The following is a 23,826-nucleotide window of genomic DNA, read 5'->3' on the forward strand; positions in this document are numbered from 1 at the left end:
TACATTTTGAGCTAGGAATACAGAATGCACTGCAAAACTGTTGTTAAACACCATTTTATGGATAGAGCATGATCTTAAGGTTAAATTAACACCAATTTCAGGTGCATGCAATCTAAGAATTCACAGGAATTTCGATAAGCAATAGGAGGTAAAAATGCTTCGTCCATTTCGTGTCATGTCCGTTACGCTTACAAAGAGTGCAATTTCTCCGCAACTGTTCAACGAAACGATTTGAAATTTTATGTGTATGTAACTGATACTTTAATGTGTCTGATAAGCTTAGTAACAATTATCAAAAGACTGCTAATTCTTTTGTATAAACATTTGAATTACAAAAATTTGTCTGAACGTCATGTCCGTTACGCTGGAATTGACCTACTCTAACTTGCACAAGATGTTCAGTGATACATGGTTACTCTTATGTCCACTTTTTATGAACTAGACCAATAAACTTACAGAGATATGATGGTTATTCAACAAAAAAACCCAACATGGCCAAAGTTCATTGGCCTTACATGACCTTTGACCTTGATCATGTGACTTGAAATTTGCACAGGATGTTAAGTGATACTTGATTACTCTTACGTCCAAGATTAATGAATCAGATCCATAAACTTTCAAAGTTATGATGGTAATTCAACAGTTACACCCAATTCGGCCAAAGTTCGTTGACCTTTGACCTTGGTCATGTGACCTGAAATGCGCACAGGATGTTCAGTGATACTTGATTACTCTAATGTCCAAGTTTAACGAACTAGACCAATAAATTTTCAGTTATGATGGTAATTCAACAGATACCCCCAAATCAGCCAAAGTTCATTCAAGTTATGATGACATTTCAAAAACTTAACCTCAGGTTAAGATTTCGATGTTGATTCCTCCAACATGGTCTAAATTAATTGACCCTAAATGACCTTTGACCTTGGTCATGTGACATGAAACTCTAATAGGATGTTCAGTAATACTTGATTAACCTTGTAGCCAAGTTTCATGAACTAGGTCCATATACTTTCTAAGTTATGATGTCATTTCAAAAACTTAACCTCAGGTTAAGATTTGATGTTGACGCCGCCGCCGTCGGAAAAGCGGTGCCTATAGTCTCACTCTGCTACGCAGGTGAGACAAAAAACAGATATACTTTCAGCAAGTTCATATTTTGAATTTGATTGAAATACTTCAGCCGTCTATTATGCTGAATAATGTTCCATGATTCAAGAAGAAAGCCAAATTTTACTTTGTTCAACAGACCCTTGCTTTTTATTTACCTATAATACAAAGGTACATTAATGTTATAGTAAGGAGATTTCATAAATCAGCACTCCTGATATAACAAGCTGCACATTCCTTATTTTAGTTCTTGATTTTATTTTATTAATCAGATCCAGTCTATCAAGTTTTACTGCTAAAACTAGGTACATTAAAGCTGGATTCAACAGGTCTTTCTATATCAGAGGAATGTTTCATATTGTCTTTTTTATATTACTCTTTACAACTGAAATGTGAACTGCAAAGCTACTGGCACTTTGTTCATGGCATTTATAAATAGAAATGATTTTGAATGAATATTCACAAAATATGTTGATAGTAAGAATAAAACAACGTCCATGTATTCCAAATTTAACTTATATTGAAACAAAGTCAAGTCACTGGTTGGCAATAATACTTCATGGTATGTGACGATGTGTAAGAGTTCACCGGTAACAAAGGCAGCATTTGCTCACTACCCAAAGTCCTGCTTCTTACCACATTTTTAAGTTCATCAAGTCGCGAAAAGGCATCAAAACTCCATAGTATGTGTAAATGGTCCATTAGTCTGAAGAGATAACACTTGCCTATTTCCATAGGTCCCGCTCCTAACCTTACAATTCGCTTCTGAAGTCCTTGCATTGCGTGCTATGTCAGCATCACAGAGATCAACAAACTTTTGATAGAGTTCTCTCCCAGTGTCCTTTGAGATGTTGGAATGGTATTGCATCATCTTCCCTTTTGCCTTGCCACCAAGTGTTGCCTGGGGAACAACGAGGATGTCTCCAGGCAGGTCTAAGATGGACACCAACTTGGAGCCACTAAGTGCTTCGCTCAGCCGAATGTTGAGGGCAAACTTAGCTGTAAAAAATTAGCAAACAATGTAGATTTACATTTAATGTCTGTACTAAATGAGAGCAAGTAGGTTTGTGTTCACAAAAATATAATTGTTTTCGAAAATCATTGTAAAAGAAGAATACAAGAACACAGTGGAAAGACTAGGAATGAAAAGTAATAGAGAAACAAAAAGAAAGGGGGATTACTGAAGGAGGGAGAGGTATGAGATGGGAAAAGGGGGAGAACAAGGAAAATAGAGTTAAGAATGAGAAAGAGATGTTGAAATATGGGATAGTGAAATATGAAAGGGAGTGGGAGAGAGTAATTTATGTAAGAGTTTAAAGAAGAAATACTTAACAAGCATACAAGAATGAGGAATGGGGATGACCAATTCCAGAGAGCAAGATGCAGGGGATGCATGGGGAAATTTTATAACACAAACATTGAATACTACCTGATAATCTGTGAAATTCAGGAACTCACCCATTTTTTCTATCGTTTCTTCATCTGCTCCCTTCAAGAAACACACATAGAGAACTACTCCTCGACCAATCTGTTGGAGGAATAACGTAACAACAAACAATATACATTAGTGTACCGGTAATTATAGGATCTCCATGAGAAATACACAATTGGTGATCAACAGATAATTTGTATTCAATGGAAGCCCCACTTAAATTTAGGTTATTTTTAATGTGCTTTGTTTTGTTTTAGCTTATCTTAACCTACAATCACGTTCTTGGCTGCGGGCTAAATGCAATAGCCAATTGCCATCCAATGATATCAGCAATCCATATTGCCTGCAAGAAAGTTAAAGCCAATACTCAACAGATTTTTTTGAAAATTTCATAACAATTTTCCTTTAAGATATGACAAGCAGACTACATATTAAAGTCGACCTTCAAAGGTTTTAATAATCATCTAACTCAAAACATTCATTTTTTTCAGAATATGCAAGAAATTTAATAAAATTTCAACTTAGAAGTCTGTGGTCCAAAGAGGCAGTGTCACAATTACAAAAAGGAATGAGTGATCAATTGAAGCAGACCTCTACATATTCAGCCTCCACACCATCAGATTGAGGTTTGACTTGTAGTGTTGCAGACAGACATTGTTGAAACACAATCTTGGCTTTCAGATTACTAGTCACACCGGTCTTCTTTTCCTCTGCCATTTCTGGATGGAAATAGAGCATAATTCCTGAAAGAATGGATCAACTTCAGTTGAACATTATAGAATACAAATACAGGTAACTCTGCCCAAGTCGACCAGCCATAACTCCCCGGGGGGGCCACTTCCATTCACGAGTGGATACCATGTGCGACCATGGGGTCGCGAAAAGCACCCTAAACACGTAATTTCCATATTCTGAAAATGCACCCCTTAACAAGTATTGGCATGTGAAACCCTACCCTTAACGAGTATTGGAAACAAAACGATACTCTTGGCAAATCTTCCCTGAAATGAACCCCTAAACAAGTACAGGAATATTTTATTGTTACGGGTCCTTCGGTCGTCGGCTTTATCTTATTTGGTTTAGTACGACCCCACCTTTTACACATCGCGCAAATCGGACTCTAAACACGAAGTGTTGAGGCAAAAAGGACATCCTTTATAAAACATTTTAATTTTGTTTTATCATCCCCGCAAATTCGACCCTAAACACGTAATTTTCCTAGCGAAATAGATACCCTTTTTTCAGTATTTTTGTCTTTTTGACACCCTTATCACGTTACGTACGTAACGTGCCCTATCGTGAAAAAGACATCCTTTTTACGTGTTTTTTTGGTCGCGCATGGTATCCACTCCTCAATGTAAGTGGCCCCCCCGGGCATAAGTCAAACAAAAGGAATACCTTTAACGGTCTCACCTGCATCACGCGATTCAATATAGCAGCAGTGCTGACTTTGAAAACTATTATAACTTGCACAAGATGCTCAGTGATACTTGGTTACTCGTATTTCCACGTTTTATGAACTTGACCAATACACTTACAGAGATATGATGGTAATTCAACAAATACCCCCAACGTGGCCAAATTTCATTGACCTTACATGACCTTTGACCTTGATCATGTGAACTGAAACTCGCACAGGATGTTCAGTGATACTTGATTACTCTTCTGTCCAAGTTTCATGAGTCAGATCCATAAACTTTCAAAGTAATGATGGTAATTCAACAGATACTCCCATTATGGCCAAAGTTCATTGACCTTTGACCTTGTTCATGTGACCTAAAATGCGCACAGGATGTTCAGTGATTCTTGATTACTATTATGTCCAAGTTTTATGAACTAGACCAACATACTTTCAAAGTTGTGATGGTAATTCAACAGATACCCCCAATTTGGCCAAAGTTCATTGACCCTAAATGACCTTTGACCTTGATCAAGTGACGTGACACTCATGCAGGTTGTTCAGTAATACTTGATTAACCTTATGTCCAAGTTTCATGAACTAGGTATATTTTCTAAGTTATGATGACATTTCAAAAACTTAAAGGAAACCAAAACCCAAGAAGAGAAGTAATATTATGGGAAAGAGTAAAATGAGAGGAACAATTTAAAAAAAGTTTCATCAAAATCGGTTATGAAATAAGCAAGTTATGGGAGTTTGAAAACTCTTCTTTTACTTTCTATGGGCATCCTCAAATTGGCATTTGTGCTTCAAAATAGTTGATTTTGTGGACAACTCTCCATTTGTTTTACACACAAATTTTCAGATTTTTCTCATTATCTTTCAAATTGCATCTTGCCTCCTGAGCACAACATATGTCATGGGAAAAAATAATCCGAACCATATATGTCATGGTCAGGAGGAGTTAATGTGAAATATGTAAAATACAGGGGAAATTTTGAAAATATGCGTACAAAACAAATGGAGAGTTGTCCACAAAAACAGCCATTTTGAAGCACGTTTGCCAATTTGAGGATCTACATGTAAGTACAACAAGAATTTTTAATCGTCCATAACTTGCTTATTTCATAACCGATTTTGATGAAACTTTGTTTAAATTGTTCCTCTCATTTTACTCTTTCCAATAAGATTGCTTCTCTTCTTGGGTTTTGGTTTCCTTTAACCTTAGGTTAAGATTTTGATGTTGATTCCCCCAACATGGTCTAAGTTCATTGACCCTAAATGACCTTTGATCTTGGTCATGTGACATGAAACTCAGGCAGGAAGTTCAGTAATACTTGATTAACCTTAAGGCTCATGTTTCATGAACTAGGTCCATATACTGACCTGAAACTTGCACAGGATGTTCAGTGATACTTGATTACTGTTATGTCTAAGTTTCACGAATCGGATCCATAAACTTTAAAAGTTATTATGGTAATTCAACAGATATCCCCAATTCGGCCAAAGTTCATTGACCCTAAATGAAAAACCGTATTCTGTGATAACAACCTCGGGGGGCCACTTACATGTACATTGACGAGTGGAGACCATGCACGACCAAAAAAAACACGTAAAAAGGATGTCTTTTTTACGATAAGGCATAAGGGTGTCAAAAATAATGAAAAAAGGGTATCTATTTTGCTACGAAAACTGTGTTTAGAGTCGAATTTGCGGGGATGATAAAACAAAATTAAAATGTATTATAAAGGATGACCTTTTTGCCCCAACACTTCAATGTTTAGAGTCCGATTTGCGCGAGGTGTAGAAGATGGGGTCGTACTAAACCAAATAATGTATGAAGCCAACGACTGAAGGACCCGTAACAATAAAACATTCCTGTACTTGTTTAGGGGTTCATTTCATGGATTTGCCAAGAGTATCGTTTTGTTTCCAATACTTGTTAAGGGTAGGATTTCACATGCCAATACTTCCCCAGGGCCAGGGGATAACAAAAACTGTATTTCCCCCCCCAAAAAAAATGTATTTTCTTTTTAAAAAGGGGGGAGTTGTCCTCCCCTCCCACAGTATGGAAAAAGGGCAATTTCCTGCATATTTTGTCATTTTTTCCACACATGTCAATCAAAAACTAATAATATACCTTAATCAGATGGCCTGAAACTTATGCAAAATTATAATTGATTACTCTATCTAATGTCCAAGAAGCGCTATAGGCTATAGTACGCGCACCAGGCCAGGTGCAGGCCGGCCGCGCCGGCACCCGCATGCTTATATCGCTTGCGCTAGTATCAGCCACCGCGGGGAGGGTTTGTCGAGACGCCGGGACAATTACAGAACGCCTCATTGTATTGAAAATGGCAGATGAAACGTCAAGTACTCCAGATCAGGCAGTGCCATCACCTCAGCCCCATGTAAGATCCAGGCCTGATCCAGACGATGAAGAGGATCCAGTAGAGAAAATGATCAGTCAGACTGGTTGTTTGGAGCTCCACTACGCTGTTCAGGTAAGGCCGTCTGCCATGTGATTATCGGCCGACGCGGCATATGCAGCTCGGCCAGCGCTGTGGGGCCGGCGACTGCGAAGCTGCGCCGGCCGGGCATGCACGCAGTGGTGTCGCCGATATCGGTATTTGGGCCTCTGTATGTACCGTACTACTGGTGCTTGCATACGGCGTTCTCCACGCTGAAAATATGATTTGAACCGAGTTCAACTGACACTGTGACAGATAAAAAAAGAAATGAGACAGTTTTCATTATTTCATGTAATAACATAAGAAAAAAATCTTACGCTAAAATTCATGAATCATGATGATGTTCATATGGGGGGGGGGGGGGGGTAAAAATGACAAAGATAAAAATGGCAGAGGTGAAAATGGCACAGGTAATAATGGCAGAGGTAAAGATCATGACATGCTAGATCAGCAAGGAAAAGATAGCTTTTCCAGTTAATGTCAGTCATAATTATTGACCTTGAATGGACTACCGACAAAATTAATATGAACTAATGATATATTATTTGGATTTTACTCATCATTTTAGGTTTATACTTTATCGTTGATATGATTAAACTCAAACCTTTTCATGCCAAAATGATTTCAATTAGTGAGTGTTGAAAGGATTTATCTTGGCCAGTTCATATAGTAGAACAGCACTTCATCACATACATACCAAACGAATTGTAATGTAAACACCAATGTGCGCTACCATTAACACACTGAAATGAACGAGTTCAGGATTTCTTTGAACCACTTGCATAACTTGGATAACAGATTAAAATAAAATGTTCTGTAATAAAAGTAATTTTTTCATATTTCAACATCATAATGGATCTGATTAGATATTGATATGATACGTACCGGTATATAGTTTAATGGACATAAATTATATAATAATAGCAACAGTGTTCCATGTTTTTCAGAGTAATACCTCATTTCAGCTAGTCCAAGTGGATAGCAGGTTCCTTAACTAGTTTCTATGGTAATAGGTACCGCATGAATTTTGAAATGTGTAGTGAATCAGGGATTTAAATTCAAAGGTGTTTCTTAGGTACCATTCTATCGACCTGGAAGAGGAAATTCACCTTGAAGAATCGTTTTCTGTAAAAATAGCAGAAAAATATATTGGTTAAACTTAGTGGAAAACCCATCAATGATTAAGAAAATTATTAGAAGTTTAAATTTTTGATCTGTGGCGTCATATACAAGTAACTACCCTGTATTGTAGGCAATGCACCCAAATATGTCTACTTTCAGTTCTTTTAATCATTCGTGATTGCTAAAAAATTGAAATTGTTTGTATATTAGTATACTTAAGGTACAATTAAAACCATTTTCATTTTTTTTTATGACATTTCATTGATATTTTTTATTATACCATATATGGGGAAAACTGCTCGCAAATGACCTCTTTAACATGTAAAATTTTAGTAGCTTTTTAAATCTTTGATGGATTCCCTAAAACCCTCACCAATATCATTTTAATAAACTTTATGTCAGTGTGAATTTCCCCTGTAATGAATTAAGTACAATGTTTGGGATCCAAAGTGTCCTTCAAATTTGAATATTAGAAGAGGAATTTGACATGAGAAGGTCGTGCATGTAAGTCCACAAAAAAAAAAACTCAAGTGTTATCCTTTTTTCCTCTGTCATTATAACCGCTGCTATTTATTCCTCTGTCGTTTTTACCTTTGCCATTTTTACCTCTACCATTATTACCTTTGCAATTTTACCTCTGCCATTTTTACCTTTGCCATTTCTTACCTCTGCCATTTTTACCTCTGCCATTTTTGTCTCGCCCACCAGAGGTGAAGGCGAGACTTATAGGGATCCAAATGTCATCCGTCGTCCCTCCGTCACAAATCTAATGACACATAACTTCACAACCGTTTTCAACCAAACTTGGATGGTAGATGGACTTGGGGGACCTGCATGTTATGCTGCAGTCGGAGGTCATGCAAGGTCAAAGGTCATTTTCAGGTCAACGTTAAAGTTTACATGCAAGACTCTCTTATGACACCTAACTCCGCAACCGTAGGTCACTTTTCAACCAAACTTGGATGGTAGATGGACTTAGGGGACCTGCATGATGTGCTGCAGTCGGAGGTCATATGGTAAGGTCAAAGGTCATTTTCAGGTCAACGTTAAAGTTTATATGCAAGACTCTCTTATGACACCTAACTCTGCAACCTTAAGTCGCTTTTCAACCAAACTTGGATGGTAGATGGACTTGGGGGACCTGCATGTTATGCTGCAGTTGAAGGTCACATGGTAAGGTCAAAGGTCATTTTCAGGTCAACGTTAAAGTTAACATGCAAGACTCTCCTATGACACCTAACTCCGCAACCGTAAGTCGCTTTTCAACCAAACTTGGCTGGTAGATGGACTTGGGGGACCTGCATGTTTGGCTGCAGTCGGAGGTCACATGGTAAGGTCAAAGGTCATTTTCAGGTCAACGTTAAAGTTTACATGCAAGACTCTCTTATGACACCTAACTCTGCAACCGTAAGTCACTTTTCAACCAAACTTGGATGGTAGATGGACTTGGGGGACCTGCATGTTATGCTGCAGTCGGAGGTCACATGATAAGGTCAAAGGTCATTTTCAGGTCAACATTAAAGTTTACGTGCAAGGCTCTTAAGGCAAGTGTTATTCCATCCCAGTCATATTACAATGAAGTTTTGATACAATTCTGTTGCATGCCCTCGTGAATCACGATATTTCTGGTTATTTTTATACGTGGGCGAGACACAAAATTGCTTTTGCCTTACCTTTGCAATTTTACCTTTGCCAATTTACCTTTGCCATTTTTACCTCTGCCATTTTTACCTCTGCCATTTTTACCTCTGCCATTTTTACCTTTGCCATTCTTACCTTTGCCATTTTACCTCTGCCATTTAAAAAAAAAATCAAATGTTCATCCACTATATCAAGAGAAAATAAGCAACTTAGACATTGTCCAGTTCACTTTTGAAACATACCTATATCACTAATCAGACCAATAATGAATCATGTTTAAGGTGAGAGCTTATATAGTACGATATATAATCATTCCATTTACTTTATAACAAAATGAGAAAGTAATGTAAACATTGTTAAATTATTATAACCTTGTTATATCAAACCTTGATTTTAAATGTTGTTACATTTAATAAGTGGAAAGGCCGAAACCTGCAGTATTGCTGCTTCGGGAAGAATTTTTGAAGTTAGTTGTACCCCACACCAATGTGCTTTGCAATAAAAATGACTTGTCAAACCCCAGGATTTAATATTTTTTATTTTTTTTTTTTTAGGAATGCATGGCTGATAATCGTGACTGGAGGAAATGCCAAGACCATGTATCAGCATTCAAGAAGTGTATTACAGACTCAGCAGAAAGACAAATGAAGGCTGTTAGGGATAAAACATCAGACATCAAGGAATCTAGCTAGTATTGCCTACTGTGCATGTATGTATTTAACAAGGTATCATATTATTAAATGCTTATAAAGGCCACTGCATACCTTGCGACTCTTCGCGATCCGATTTTGGAACAAATTACATCATGCCATTTTTCTGACAGTGTGAATGGAACATATCATTTATTTGAGGTTTAAATTAATTGAAAGAATACTAATATAACTATTTTGAAAGATTTTGCTAGCTTTTTTATTCGGAGTTAAGGCCAAATTAGTTTCAAATCATAGCCAGTCCTCTGTGGTGGAAACCAGATATTATGTACATAATTTTAATGGAATTTATATCCCTGTTGGTAAAAATAAAGTGCAAATTTGGTGTATGGGACAAACAAAGTAATCCAAGGTCAGGAAGCATCCTCCTCCAAACCACTCCTATTGAGTGAATCTCTTTTGTATTATTTCAATACTTTAAAATCATATGTAAGTGTGATCAATCTTGCTGGTGTACGTGTACAGGGGCCCGTTGCAGGAAGAGTTGCAATCAATCGCAACTCTAAAAATCATGCGCAAGTCCCGAATGCGCGTTGTTGATTGGTTGAAAATCAAATTGCGCGTGATTTTTAGAGTTGCGATTGATTGCAACTCTTTCTGCAACGGGCTCCAGGTCTCCTTCATAATAACATTGGAGATCAAGAGTATGGAGTATACATGTATATAGATATTACATGTATATTATTTGTGTTCTGGATGTGTACGATGCAGGGCCCTCCTGGGCATAAACGGATCTCCTTTTGCTGAATGAAATTAAAATATGCAATTCTTTTTGTTTTTTGCTTTCAGCCATCATGTACCTCATAGAGATCCAGTGTGGACCAATCATGATTGGACAATGAAATCAGCAATAGTAACATTTATATTACATTGCAATTATTAATACCCTGGTCATCGGATCCTGGCATACCCGCACACAATGTATGTTCCTCCACTCCTTTTAGAGCATTCCAACACGAGTTCCAAGACTCAATTGCTAAGCATACTACTACATTGAAAAGCTCAACTACTACATTTAACATCTGGGTGGAGAGTGCCAATGTGTGGATTGATGCTTTGCCAAAGGATGCTAGGCCATGTTGGGATTTGAACACAAGACCATCTGATTGTAAGGCGAGAGTCAGAACCTTTGCACTACTTTACAACTTTGTGTGTGATATATTGTAGATTATTTTATACACAGCCTTTAGGTTAATAATGTTTTCAAATTGATTATAGAATTCATAACATAACATTTCTTATGTGTACTGTGTACGATTTAATCACAATTCAATTTTTTTTTGTTCTCAAGTAATTATAGGATTTGAATATTGATTGTGGTTTCTAATGAATGATAATGCTCTTTAATGAAGGTTATAAAAAACAAGCAAATGGATAATTTGAATTATGAAAGAGAAAATAAAGTGCATCTAGAAGTGCTCTTTTCCTCTCCTTTTTAAACGGTGGTTAAAACTTTAAAACTTTTTTTTCATTGTGTATCTTAGTGATTATTTAAAACAGCATGAAATACAGACATGAATAAAGCAATAAAGTAATACATAAGATGTATTGGGCCATCATACTCAATTCAGTACATATCAAGATGCTTATTAAAGTGTGTCTGTATTTTGGGTTGTTTTAAAACATCTCATACCTAATCATCTGGAATCACTTCTTTGGCTTGAGATTATGCAAGGTGGGCTTTTTTTCCAAATAGTTATACCTCGGTCACATTTGCTCTACGACAGCCGTACGGCAAGTCGAAAATAGCTGTTTTATTCATTATTATTCATACTACCTATATGTAGCTATGGAGTGAGTGATCTGTGAGTTGAATGAAAGTAATTTTTCAGACCAGAACATGCAAAGCATGCAATATTTTCCTCTTATTTATCCTCACTCAAATAGATGACTTTGACAGATTCTATGACCTATTATGAGGTCCAAAGTGAGAAGAATTATGAAAGTTCTTGATATGAAAACTCTGAATATAACTGTCTAATATAGTAAGAAATAAATTTCTATGGGAGAATCAATATTAAAGGATGGTATGGTAATTATAGATGACATCTGGTGCTGTAACAGCCATTGTTCTCAGAGAATTGTTATTATATCAAAATTTATGAAATGAGATCTATATTTTGTGTATTGTGAATTTTCTATTCATGTGCATAATGTCTTGTGCAGTTTGCAAAATTTTTATGAAAACCTCTTTTGCTAATACAAATAAAATTATTTGCTCTAACTTTAAAACTGTTTTCAAAGTGCAAGAAGTTATTTGTCATCCAATTTTGATTTTTCACAATATTTTATCCTCTCCCAAGAATATTCATTGGATCAAAGAGACCAGAGGTGTTTGACCCTAAAACTTTGAATTTTTAATTCCCAGTCCAGTGATAGGTTCACTACTCCACTTTACAGTGACATCACTCAAGGTTAATGCAGGATGTGATAGTAGATGCATTCACATACACTTTACAGAAATAAATGGAATTTGAAATCATACTTTTGAAAAAATCTATTTCATGTTAAGCAACTCCACATTGGTATCCAAACAAGCAGCATTTTAGGACTTAACTGAACTCCTTCACAGATTAAGAATGCAGGCATAATTATTAAGAAAAGGTTATTAATACAAATATCAATGATAAAATCATACTTGACTAGTGTTACTTGTTTGCTTTTCTCAAAGAGTTTAAAAACATGCAGAAATTTTTTGTAATGTGAATCATGCTAAGAACCAAAAAGTTTTAATATTCAAGGGCTCCCATATGTCTAACAAATTATACTGAATTAAAACAAAATGGTTATTTTTAGGTACATGTATGTGAATGCAAATTATGACACCCTCAACAACACATTTACAAGACAAAGTAAAAGAATACAACACTTTTCAACCAGAGAAGGAATTTATTATGAATATCAAATAGTATGTATTGAGCTGGTAAAATGGTAAGAAAGTTGCCCTTTATATTCCTTTGAGGGACATAATGACAATAATTACATTCTATATACTCTAAAAGGTCTACAGTTTGGTAAACCACATGTTTTTTTTTAATACTTTCATGCTAGTCTGAAACTGCAGATTGAAATTTGAAACTATTGTCTAAGGTAGAGACTGTCAACTAAGCAACACTACAGTGAACCTAGTCTCTACAATCAGACTGTGTAATGCACTCTGCAAAAATCATGGGTTTGAGCCAGCAGACTACTGCATTGCAGTCAGTAACGAAGGGATTCAACCTTTATTTCATGTGACCATATTCATATCTTTTATAGAATCAATAAAAAAAAAGTTTCTAGTAGAGACAAACATTGAGCTACATCATTACCTATAAATGTATAATTTTCTATTTGAATGAACAAGAGAAGTGATCATATATCAATTCTTAATGTAATATATTCCTCAACAGGTCATACCCCTGGCTATTTAAGCTGATCTGGCAGCAAATATTAATATTACACCTACCAGCACTTTTAGGCCATTTTTGTAATGCTACTATTCTTTTTGTATATTATGTGAATTATCTTAATAAGAATAGTTCTTGTTTACTCCTACTAATCAAAATCAGAAATTGTAATAGAATGATCTGAATGTAAATTGAATTTATCATTAGAAATATGTAATGTGAGATTTAAGAAATATGGCTTGCAGGCCCCATTGCTACATTCTATTACTTGATGTTTAAATCTTATAAAATATGATTAAACGACATATACCATGTTATTATTAGTTTGGAGTCGCCTGTCACATGGTAGGAGAGTGAACTGGATCACTATGACCTACAGGTCTCTCCAGATACAACTGGGGAAGTGCAGGCGGACAACTACGCCCGGGTTCCCATTTACACTTATACAAAGGGTGTACTGGGTTAATGTAAATCAACTTTTTTTTCATTCAGGCACTTCACAACCACATAATATACATGAATTTCAATAGCATTAATAAATGGCCTACACTCCTTGTGTTCTAATTTTCATCTGAAAAAAAATGCATCATTAGTTAATTGCAATTATCTCTCAGTGTCTTCCTCCATATATTATAGGGAATCATGTGTCATGATGAATGCGGTGCTCCAGAACAGGAAAGAAAATTATTTAACAAATAAGAAATTTGATTATATGACATTAACAGTAAATTCATAAACCCAAAGACATATATTTACATAAAACTGTAAACTCGGCAAGCACAACATTTAGGAACAAAGCTTTCTAAGACAATATTCTTCCTGCTCAGGAAAATTAGAAAAATTTGACAATTTCAGATACTGTTAAAATGAGTAAATTTTCTATATTTTCACATCATTACTCTTTCTTAATTCAATATTATTTGTAAATTCATTGTAACATAGACTTAATATACATCATGATAGTTTTTATATTATATACATAGACCTATATAGAAAAGCTAGTATGTTTGGTCCCATAGAATATGTGATAGTAATAATAAAAAAAATAGTAGATATTTTACATCTTTGTTAAATTGTGCAATATGTTTGAGAATGCCACAGGGATTTCTATACAATATATCTTATTAAAGTATCTAATATATGATAGTGTGAAATGCTAATCTCAATTTACAAATTTCATATTTTCATAAATTACAGTACATGGTAAATACAATGGAATTCGTTAGGCTAAAATGAATTACATACAATTGTTCATTCATGCACTTTTTCTCTCAAGACACTGCTTAAATATGTAATATTTTCTTTAAAATATTTAAATATAAAACAATTCTTATTAATTAAAAAGTCACATCACTTCTCCGAAATCTTGACTTAGATTTCTCACAAACCATTCACATTAGAATTTCATCAAAACAATTACATTGTGAACAACACCAAGAAATCTTCACATTTGAATTAAGAACAACATAATAAATTTGTAATTCTAGCAAAGAAAAATTAAATGTAGCTGAATCATTTTATATGCATCAACATGCCTACCAAATGTTTTTTTGTTTTGTTTTAATGTTCACACGATAAAAACAGTCCCATTTTGTATCCAACATAATTCCATTAAAATAAATGAAGAGACTCAGGATTCCAGGCCAACTCCCCTTGGGACTGACTGGTTATTCCACGAATCGTTACACAAGGCAAATGAACATACATTTAGATGAGACTTTGGTGAACAAATTCATTATCACACCACCCAGATTGGACTTAATTTGGGGACAAGTTTAATATCCCTTGGGTGGACAACTTTTCATGAGATTTAACCATTTATGTAATTTTAGTCTACTCAGCTGTGATTTTGACAAGTAATAAAAGACCAAGAGGACTGGCAGACATAGCTTGAACTTCAAAACATAAAAAGAGAAAATGAACTGTTTTACTGTGCTTGGCACATATTAAATAAAATAATGTTTGAAATATAGAGAAATAAGAAAATACAATTCGTCAAACTCTCTGTACAATATAAAATATAGGACACTGCTATTACAACTAACGCTATACAGACACCTCTTTATGACATAAAGAGAAGAGCAATTTCCACTTAAGACTGAAAAAATACTGTTGATTTCTTATGTACATGATAAATATATCTGACAAAAAAGGAATGCACTCGGTCTCTAATTTCATTAATTTATGCTGACTTTGTGATACAAATTCAAGCCAAGAAGACTGGCTGTAAAATGAGGGTTCTGTAAATTTCCAAAGATGGATCATACATGTATGAAAAAAAACCTCAGTGGTGTAGAAGACATAAAAATGTCTATAATACATATTTTTAGAATATCACTTGCAGTTTTCAACATTTTTAGGGGACCACAGCAAACATATTTTTATGTCATTAAAGATTTCTTTACAATCGATTAAAACTATCCTATAAATAACACATTCCATACCATTGTTGTAAAGTCAGTCTCTTTTGAGCTTTTGTTAGAAGAAAATCATTTGCTGACACCAGAAATGCACCAGACAGTCTCATTTTCAGACATTCATTAGTCTGATTTGAGCAGTGTATGTATGGGTAGATCAATCATGACTTCATTATATGATTCCATTTATTTAATGTACACGGCATTCCATGTTGCGCGATTGACACCACCTGTTACTAAGTGAACACTGTGATGGTATCAATTTTCCCATGAAGTGGACACTTTATAGAAGTTATCACTGGTAATTATTACTAAGCAGTGGGTCCAAGTGCAAATTCTGGTGCCACGTCATGGTGAATGTTCAATATTTTTTTCAAAATTAAAGCAATAACTAATATTACCATGTTTATATGGTCTTTTTTCTTATCACTGTTGTTATTGGTGAAAAGGATGGAAATCACATGATTGTATTCATTTTCTACTAAAAAGAAATCTTCAGAATCTGTGAGATTAGGAGAAATTGAAGCATCTTTGGGAGGAGTCCCCTTTCTGTCTCAGAAACTTTCTACAGAATTGATATATATGTACTAACATTTGATACCTTGGTATTCAAGTCAAACCAAAGAACACCTCCGATGATTTATACTGTATGTCCAAAGGACCAAAAAGAGATATGCAATCAATTCTAAGGGTGAATAAAACTAGTCATGTGAAAATCTTATCAGTGACACAACTGTCTGGCTTTGAATCTGGGCCATGTAGCAAAAAGTTTCGAGTGATTGGTTGAAAAACTGACTGCATACAATTATCAATGCACTCTAGTATGAAAAACTCATCTTCTGTTCATTCACTAGCATTTATGTGACAGGACCCCAGGTCTAATCTGGTACTAGACCAGCATGTGAACTCACAACTTTTTTCAGTCATCAAATCTTCATGGTGACCTTGACAAAACAACCAATAAAAGTTTTTATATATCTATAATAAACAACCTTCTCTTTAACACTTAACTTAATCTGCACTGACTGTTGTCTACATATCCAGCAACTGTCAGTGCACAGATTTTCATCTACATGTAACCAATATTCATACAAATTAAAATCTGTAGATCTGTGTATCAAACAATTTTCAATAAAGTGATTGATCCAAGTGCTCAACATTGTGCATGAATTTCCATTGCACACTACACACAATTCTATTGTCTCCACCAGGGAGCATTCTCATGTGGTATCAGAGCAGCCATTTTGAATAAACCATGTATGGTATATAATGCATTGCTAAAATCACAGTATCAGTCTCTTTAGTTACCTGTATTCATCAATTCAGGACCCTACAACATGGAGAGATACAATCAATGTATACAAATAAATGTAATCTTATGTAGATGGTTTGTCAAAGGCTTATACCTATGATTGTTTGTATGATTGATTGTATGTTTTATGCTATAGGGTCCAATAGTAGGCAGAGCAGTATTTGGTTAGACAACCTGAATACACAACTAACAGATGAATGCAAGTTCTTGTTGTAATGATTTCAAAATGACATTGTACAATAACCACACAAATTTATGACAACATGAATAATAAAAAAAAACATTTGCCAAAGGATTCTGGAGAGATGCCAACCTCTTGACACAAAAAATCAGACTGAATATGCTCAAAAATCATATTTTTAGTGAAAAATCAGATTTTCACGAAAACTCAATATGACCAGTGCAAGCCTTGAATTAAGCAGCTGCAGGCCGGGGGCATTTTTTTTTTAAATTGCCCCGGCTCGCGAGCTTTTTACAGGAACCGGGGGGCAATTTTCTGGAACAAGGGGCAATTAAAAAAAAATAATATAACTGTGAACCACACTCCAAATTTGTTTATAGTAAGCGCAGCTCCTGCAATTTTTCAATTAGTACAGAAATAGCATGCTAAGTAATAGGCTTATTCAAACAACTAAGAAATCAGATTTAAATGTTTAAGTGTGTTTTGACACCCTCACTCCACATCCCCTTTACATGGGCTTATTTACTTTTCATCTTTAATGAACCACAAACAATGAACCCCCCCCAAAAAAAAAAAAAATCTAAATAAATGAATGAAATAAACATATAAAAAAGAGAGAATTCAGATCAAATAATAAATTTACAAAAAAAATTATAAGTTTTTTTTTCATAGTTAGAATCACAGGTGTGGGTGAGTGTTTGTGTATGATTGTGACTGTGAGGTGCACTTGGATTGCATATAAATTATGTTAAAGAAATGAAGAAATTAAATCAATATCTAACTCAGTCCATTCAAATTCCAGCACATAGCCACAGGCTACATGTAAATTTTTAAATGTACATGTATTGTAGGTTCATGTATCTTAAATTTTTCACAAGTTATTTGAAAACGCAGATCTTCACAGAAAATGCCTTTCATTCTGGGAGAGTCTAAATTCTGTAACAAGTGGAATGCCTCTGGCCGTCTCACCTGCATCACGCAGTTCAATATAGCAGCAGTGCTGACTTTGAAAACTACTCTAACTCGCACAAGATGTTCAGTGATACATGGTTACTATTATGTCCACTTTTTATGAACTAGACCGATAAACTTAGAGATATTATGGTTATTCAACAAAAAACCCCAACATGGCCAAAGTTCATTGACCTTACATGACCTTTGACCTTAATTATGTGACCTGAAACTCCCACAGGATGTTCAGTGATACTTGATTACTCTTATGTCCAAGTTTCATGAATCAGATCCACAAACTTTCAAAGTTATGATGGTAATACAACAGATACATCCAATTCGGCCAAAGTTCATTGACCCTAAATGACCTTTGACCTTAATCATGAGACCTGAAACTTGCACAAAATGTTCAGTGATGCTTGATTACTATTATGTCCAAGTTTCATGAATCAGATCCATAAACTTTCAAAGTTATGATGGGAATTCAACCCCCAATTCGGCCAAAGTTCATTGACCCTAAATGACCTTTGACCTTAGTCATGTGACATAAAACTCATGCAGGATGTTCAGTGATACTTGATTAACCTTATGTCCAAGTTTCATGAACTAGGTCCATATATTGTCTAAGTTATGACGTCATTTCAAAAACTTAACCTCAGGTTAAGATTTTGATGTTGATTCCTCCAACATGGTCTAAGTTCATTGACCCTAAATGACCTTTGACCTTGGTCATGTGACATGAAACTCTAATAGGATGTTAAGTAATACTTGATTAACCTTATGGCCAAGTTTCATTAACTAGGTCCATATACTTTCTAAGTTATGATGTCATTTCAAAAACTTAACCTCAGGTTAAGATTTGATGTTGACGCCGCCGTCGCCGTCGGAAAAGTGGCGCCCATAGTCTCACTCTGCTATGCAGGTGAGACAAAAATGTATTCATTAATAACTTAAATATTCATCACAATGAAGAAATCATGAAGTTTTTTTTTACAATTTTCAAAAATTAACATGAAATCTAAACTCTATCTGAAACAGAAAATCACCATCACTTAGGCCATTACTGATAGAATTCTCACCCAGAGCTCTGGCAGAGAATATGAGCTCAAACTGGCTAGCTACCAGCATCCAAGTACCACACGTGCACGGCGTCCTCCTATTTTTTTTTTTTTTTTAGATGGAGCCTTGTTTGATGATTTATTGTCTGATATTTACCCCTCACCAAGAAAGAAATTAAAAAGCTATAATTCACAACTATTGACACTTTGGATTAATAAGGCTCCGTTTTGACAAGCAAAGTCGGCGACTGTGAGGATACAAGACTCACATATACTGTGTTGTGAACGGAGATTTATCTCCTGTGCAATTCAAATTACTATATCACAGAATTGTGATATCCTGAATGGAACTGTGTGCATTAGAAATTGCACATGGTGAAGTAGGGAAAAACTGTTACCGCTATTGGAAGTACGCACGTACATGTATTACAGGAAAAAAAAGAAGGACGTAACTTTTTAAGGTACTGAAAAAAACACGCACTTGGCAATTTGAAACTGTGCTTTATCGTAAATTGAAAGTTACTTGATTTGGCTTTTCAGATATTTAAATTACATATGATATGGCTTCACTGCTCACTCACGGGCATGACGGGCGGACGCATACATACACAACACACATATATGGGACAAAAAAAGGGACTATGACAGAAAGTCGGGAAATCGTATTTTTGATGGCCCAAATCGTACTGTCGTATTTTACTTGTTTTATCGTACTAAATACGATAAAATCGTACTGGTTGGCATCTCTGATTCTGGAAGAAATTATGTAATTGCTTAGAAATTAGCAAAATAATCATGGCATTCTACTTAGATGTTGGGTCTTTTCCATGCAATAATAATACACTTTCCTACATGTGCTTCTCTGTGTTGACAATCTTCAGTGTGATTGTTTTTCAGCTTACATTGCATGATTTCAAAAAGTTTAGTTTATGTAACTGTACCAGATAATTGACCTTGTGTAACAGACTTTCTCATGAAATCAGTGCTCATTGCAAATTTTGTATCATTGGTTGAATATTTCCAATATGGCAAACATATACATAGGACAATTTTATTATCATATTCTTCAGGTTGATGAATCTTTTCTGAATGTCCTTCCATGAAAATATGATTGCCTCTTAATCACCACAAGAATAAACACAATCAACATCGTTAAAGGGTAATTTTGTTTCTTATTCAGTAAGATATTGAATAACGGGTAAAATACAATGTACAATGGGGCTGTAAAAAAAATTCCATTCCATTACAAACATAAATTAATAAAAAGAATCATGAGTTCACTTATGCAATAAAAAGCCCCCTTTCAGCTCTTTATCAAATTGCTTAGACTATCTAAGCCAGCATCCATTGCTATTTCTATTTTTTTTCATCAAGCGATGCTCATTCTATTCTTAAAGTTGGAAGACAAATTCAAATTATTTGCCATTCAGTACCTGTCTTCTTCAATTACATCACTCATCTAATATTGTTAAAAGATGAAAAAGCACCAGAGAAGAAATATTCATTGATTGCATGTGAAATACAAATATTGAAGCTTGATACATGCTCTAAATCTCATCAAAGTATGTAATATGAATACGGAAGAAGAAAAATATTCCTATGTTTATGATTTGGTAGACATCCAAGTTTGTCTGTGACAAGCAGACAGTGGCCGTATTCTGAAGTCGGGTTTAACTTAAACTCAGGTTTAAAGTTGTGGTTTAAGTATGGACAGCCAATTGTTACATAATCACTGACAGTAGAGACATCATACTTCAGCTCATTCGGCTCTCAAATAATTTATCATTGTGTAGGAAGTATAAATAAATGATTGTCTTCACCATCAGAGAAAGAGCACAGTAAACATAAGAAACATACAACTTTATAAAAATTTTGATTCTTTTGGCTTTCCATACTTCAACCACAACTTTAAACCTGAGTTTAGGTTAAACCCGACTTCAGAATATGGGCCAGTATGTTTGCTTCCCAGGTGAAAGCAAATCCTGCCAATCATAGGCACTACATTTTACTTTACTTCCATTAGTACAGGACTAAACTTAAACTAAACTCTCCATAGCAATCATCAAAGTCAAACCTATTTTTCAGACCAGATGATGCAACACATGTATCAATTACCTTAAACTCAAAAAAGTCAAACATCTATATGGTCCCCCAAAAAGGAACTTAGGCATAGTTACCTGTGTTATTTTTCAAAGAGACCATTTAAAGAAGACCTGTACATAAGAGTCTCTATAAAGACCATACAAACAATGATATTCTGCATTCATTCAGTCAACAGAGTGCCTACGTCAATCATTGATAGCGTTTTCCAGCCATCAACTCAGATGACCTAAAGCAGCATCGAGGATCAGACATGTTTGCTTTGGCAAATTTCAAGTTAAGATGACAAGACTTACTTTTCAAATTCAACAATGCATACATTATGAGTCAATGTATACACATTCCCCATGGAGTATGTCATCACGGTATTATTCTGATGATCCAAGGAGATGGTGTAAATCATCAGTCGGGTTCCATACATGACAAAACTTCAGCATTCCTTAAGTGGCAGAGTATTGAAAAGTATAAGGTAACTTTTATGCTTTTCACATTGCATTTCCTTAACCCCATACTATCTTTTTTTCGATTCACACTGTCTTTCTTAACCCAATACTATCTGCTCAACCGTGGTTAATGCCTTAACCCTGGACTATCCCTCAGCTCATGAATATTGATCGTTTTACCAAACAGAGCGTGATTAACGTGCAATTCGACTTCTGTGATTGGTTAATGCTTAGCCCCACTTTCCTTAGCCCTGTTTCGTTTTCACACTGCATCTCTTAGCACCGCAATTGTGGTGCTAGCACCACAATAAGCCGGCTAGCCCTGCTTTTTTGCAGGGCCAGATAGTACCATACTATTTACCGTGCTAGCCCACTTTGCTAAAACGTGTGAAAACGAAGTGGGCTAAGCTAACCCCGAGAAATTGGTGGGGCTAAGACCCCCCCCTAGCCCCACCAATTTAGGACAAAAAGTAGTGTGAAAAGCATAAAAGACTGCGTTCCTTCGTGGCATATGTCAGATAGTAAGTTAAAAACTCCTAAAAGGCACTACACCATGCAATACTCAACTTTCCATTGCTATCACTCCTTCAGATGAGAGTTAAAGCCAAAATTCCCATGCTACTTTGCCTTCCTGGTTAAACATGAAAAAATGTAGTATGTTTTATCAGAGGCAACTATAGACCAACCAATCAATCAAAGCCAAATTCGAATGAAGTGAATCAAGAATAGAGATTTCACAGATAAGACTTTATTCTTTTCAGAAATCATTTTTTGCAGTAATAGTTTTTGTAAGGATTATTCTCCTTGAAAGTCAATGAATAAATAAAATATTGACTTTATGAGAAATATTCTCAATTACTTATATCTTTTGAAAATCCTCACTCTTGGAAGCACAGATACGAAATGAAGGATAACAGATCAGACAAGACAAGCAAAACAATTACTGACATGATCACATTCATGGATCAACATACAATCAAATTAGTATTAAAATCACAGTTAATCAAATCAAACAATGAAAAACCTTAAGTCAGTACCTATCATGAAGACTCAATTGCCCTGTACCAACAAGGTGTTTCTTCAATTGGATTCTTCTTTAGAAGGCATTCATGAACTTGGTATTCCATCTTAGATTGTCAATTAATTTGATCTTAGTTGATTATTTCCCTCCTTATTCCTGTGAATCTTGTATTTGGTTATGTTGAAAACAAATAAATTAAGAAAGCTAAGGCACTCGATGCTTGCAATCCACCCCATCAATCAATAAAATGCCACACTTGTTGCAAATCCGTGTTTATAAACAGAGTTGTGACACAACCACAAGTGAGAACTTGTTTTAACCCATGTAAATAAGAGACAGCTGCTGTATGTCATAACTGATCAACAAGGAACAGCTTCCCATGGTGCAACTATTTCTCTGAATTTGCTATGGCAACACTAATCAGGTTTGTTATGCATTACCATGGAGAGAAATTGGGTGCCAGTAAATAATGTGGTCATAAATTAAACAAGTGGAATGCCTCTGGCCGTCTCACCTGCATCACGCAGTTCAATATAGCAGCAGTGCTGACTTTGAATACTACTCTAACTTGCACAAGATGTTCAGTGATACATGGTTACTCTTATGTCCACTTTTTATGAACTAGACCAATAAACTTACAGAGATATGATGGTTATTCAACAGATACACCCAATTCGGCCAAAGTTCATTGACCTTTGACCTTGGTCATGTGACCTGAAACGCGCACAGGATGTTCAGTGATACTTGATTACTCTAATGTCCAAGTTTAACGAACTAGACCAATAAACTTTCAAAGTTATGATGGTAATTCAACAGATACCCCGATTCGACCAAAGTTCATTGACCCTAAATGAACTTTGACCTTGATCATGTGACCTGAAACTCAAACAGGATGTTCAGTGATACTTGATTACTATTATGTACAAGTTTCATGAATCAGATCCATAAACTTTCAAAGTTATGATGGTAATTCAACAGATACACCCAATTCGGCCAAAGTTCATTGACCTTTGACCTTGGTCATGTGACCTGAAACGCGCACAGGATGTTCAGTGATACTTGATTACTCTAA

General features: G+C 35.3%; 2 protein-coding genes across 4 annotated transcripts; one reads left to right on the forward strand and one right to left on the reverse strand.

The window, feature by feature from the left end:
* Window positions 1-1,678: 1,678 nt before the first annotated feature.
* On the reverse strand, window positions 1,679-6,428 carry LOC121419095 (D-aminoacyl-tRNA deacylase 2-like). Of its 3 annotated transcripts, none has more exons than XM_041613406.1 (4): window positions 6,339-6,428; window positions 3,131-3,258; window positions 2,566-2,635; window positions 1,679-2,106 (listed from the first exon to the last, which is right to left on the reverse strand). In XM_041613406.1, exons 2-4 carry the CDS (start codon window positions 3,254-3,256, stop codon window positions 1,778-1,780), a joined length of 525 nt encoding a protein of 174 aa, XP_041469340.1. In that variant the 5' UTR covers window positions 3,257-3,258; window positions 6,339-6,428; the 3' UTR covers window positions 1,679-1,777. The 3 variants fall into 3 exon arrangements, with proteins under 3 accessions (XP_041469340.1, XP_041469338.1, XP_041469339.1); XM_041613404.1 differs by having other exon boundaries at window positions 3,131-3,282; window positions 6,339-6,425; XM_041613405.1 differs by lacking the exon at window positions 6,339-6,428 and adding an exon at window positions 6,079-6,105.
* LOC121419096 (cytochrome c oxidase assembly factor 4 homolog, mitochondrial-like) lies at window positions 6,194-16,441 on the forward strand. The gene is made up of 3 exons (XM_041613407.1): window positions 6,194-6,442; window positions 9,727-9,881; window positions 10,672-16,441. Exons 1-2 carry the CDS (start codon window positions 6,203-6,205, stop codon window positions 9,862-9,864), a joined length of 378 nt encoding a protein of 125 aa, XP_041469341.1. The 5' UTR covers window positions 6,194-6,202; the 3' UTR covers window positions 9,865-9,881; window positions 10,672-16,441.
* The last annotated feature ends 7,385 nt before the right edge of the window (window positions 16,442-23,826 follow it).

The sequence above is a fragment of the Lytechinus variegatus genome, chromosome 7 (genome assembly GCF_018143015.1).
Source record: "Lytechinus variegatus isolate NC3 chromosome 7, Lvar_3.0, whole genome shotgun sequence".
NCBI lineage: Eukaryota > Metazoa > Echinodermata > Echinoidea > Temnopleuroida > Toxopneustidae > Lytechinus > Lytechinus variegatus.

Excerpts from the sequence above, each read along its gene's own strand:
- LOC121419095 (XM_041613404.1), bottom strand. The coding sequence starts at position 3,277 with ATGCTCTATTTCCATCCAGAAATGGCAGAGGAAAAGAAGACCGGTGTG. Across the intron at positions 2,636-3,130 it reads TGGAGGCTGAATATGTAGAG|ATTGGTCGAGGAGTAGTTCT; the intron begins GTCTGCTTCAAT and ends TTCCTCCAACAG. Across the intron at positions 2,107-2,565 it reads AGAAACGATAGAAAAAATGG|CTAAGTTTGCCCTCAACATT; the intron begins GTGAGTTCCTGA and ends AATTTTTTACAG.
- LOC121419096 (XM_041613407.1), top strand. The coding sequence starts at position 6,203 with ATGCTTATATCGCTTGCGCTAGTATCAGCCACCGCGGGGAGGGTTTGT. Across the intron at positions 6,443-9,726 it reads AGCTCCACTACGCTGTTCAG|GAATGCATGGCTGATAATCG; the intron begins GTAAGGCCGTCT and ends TTTTTTTTTTAG.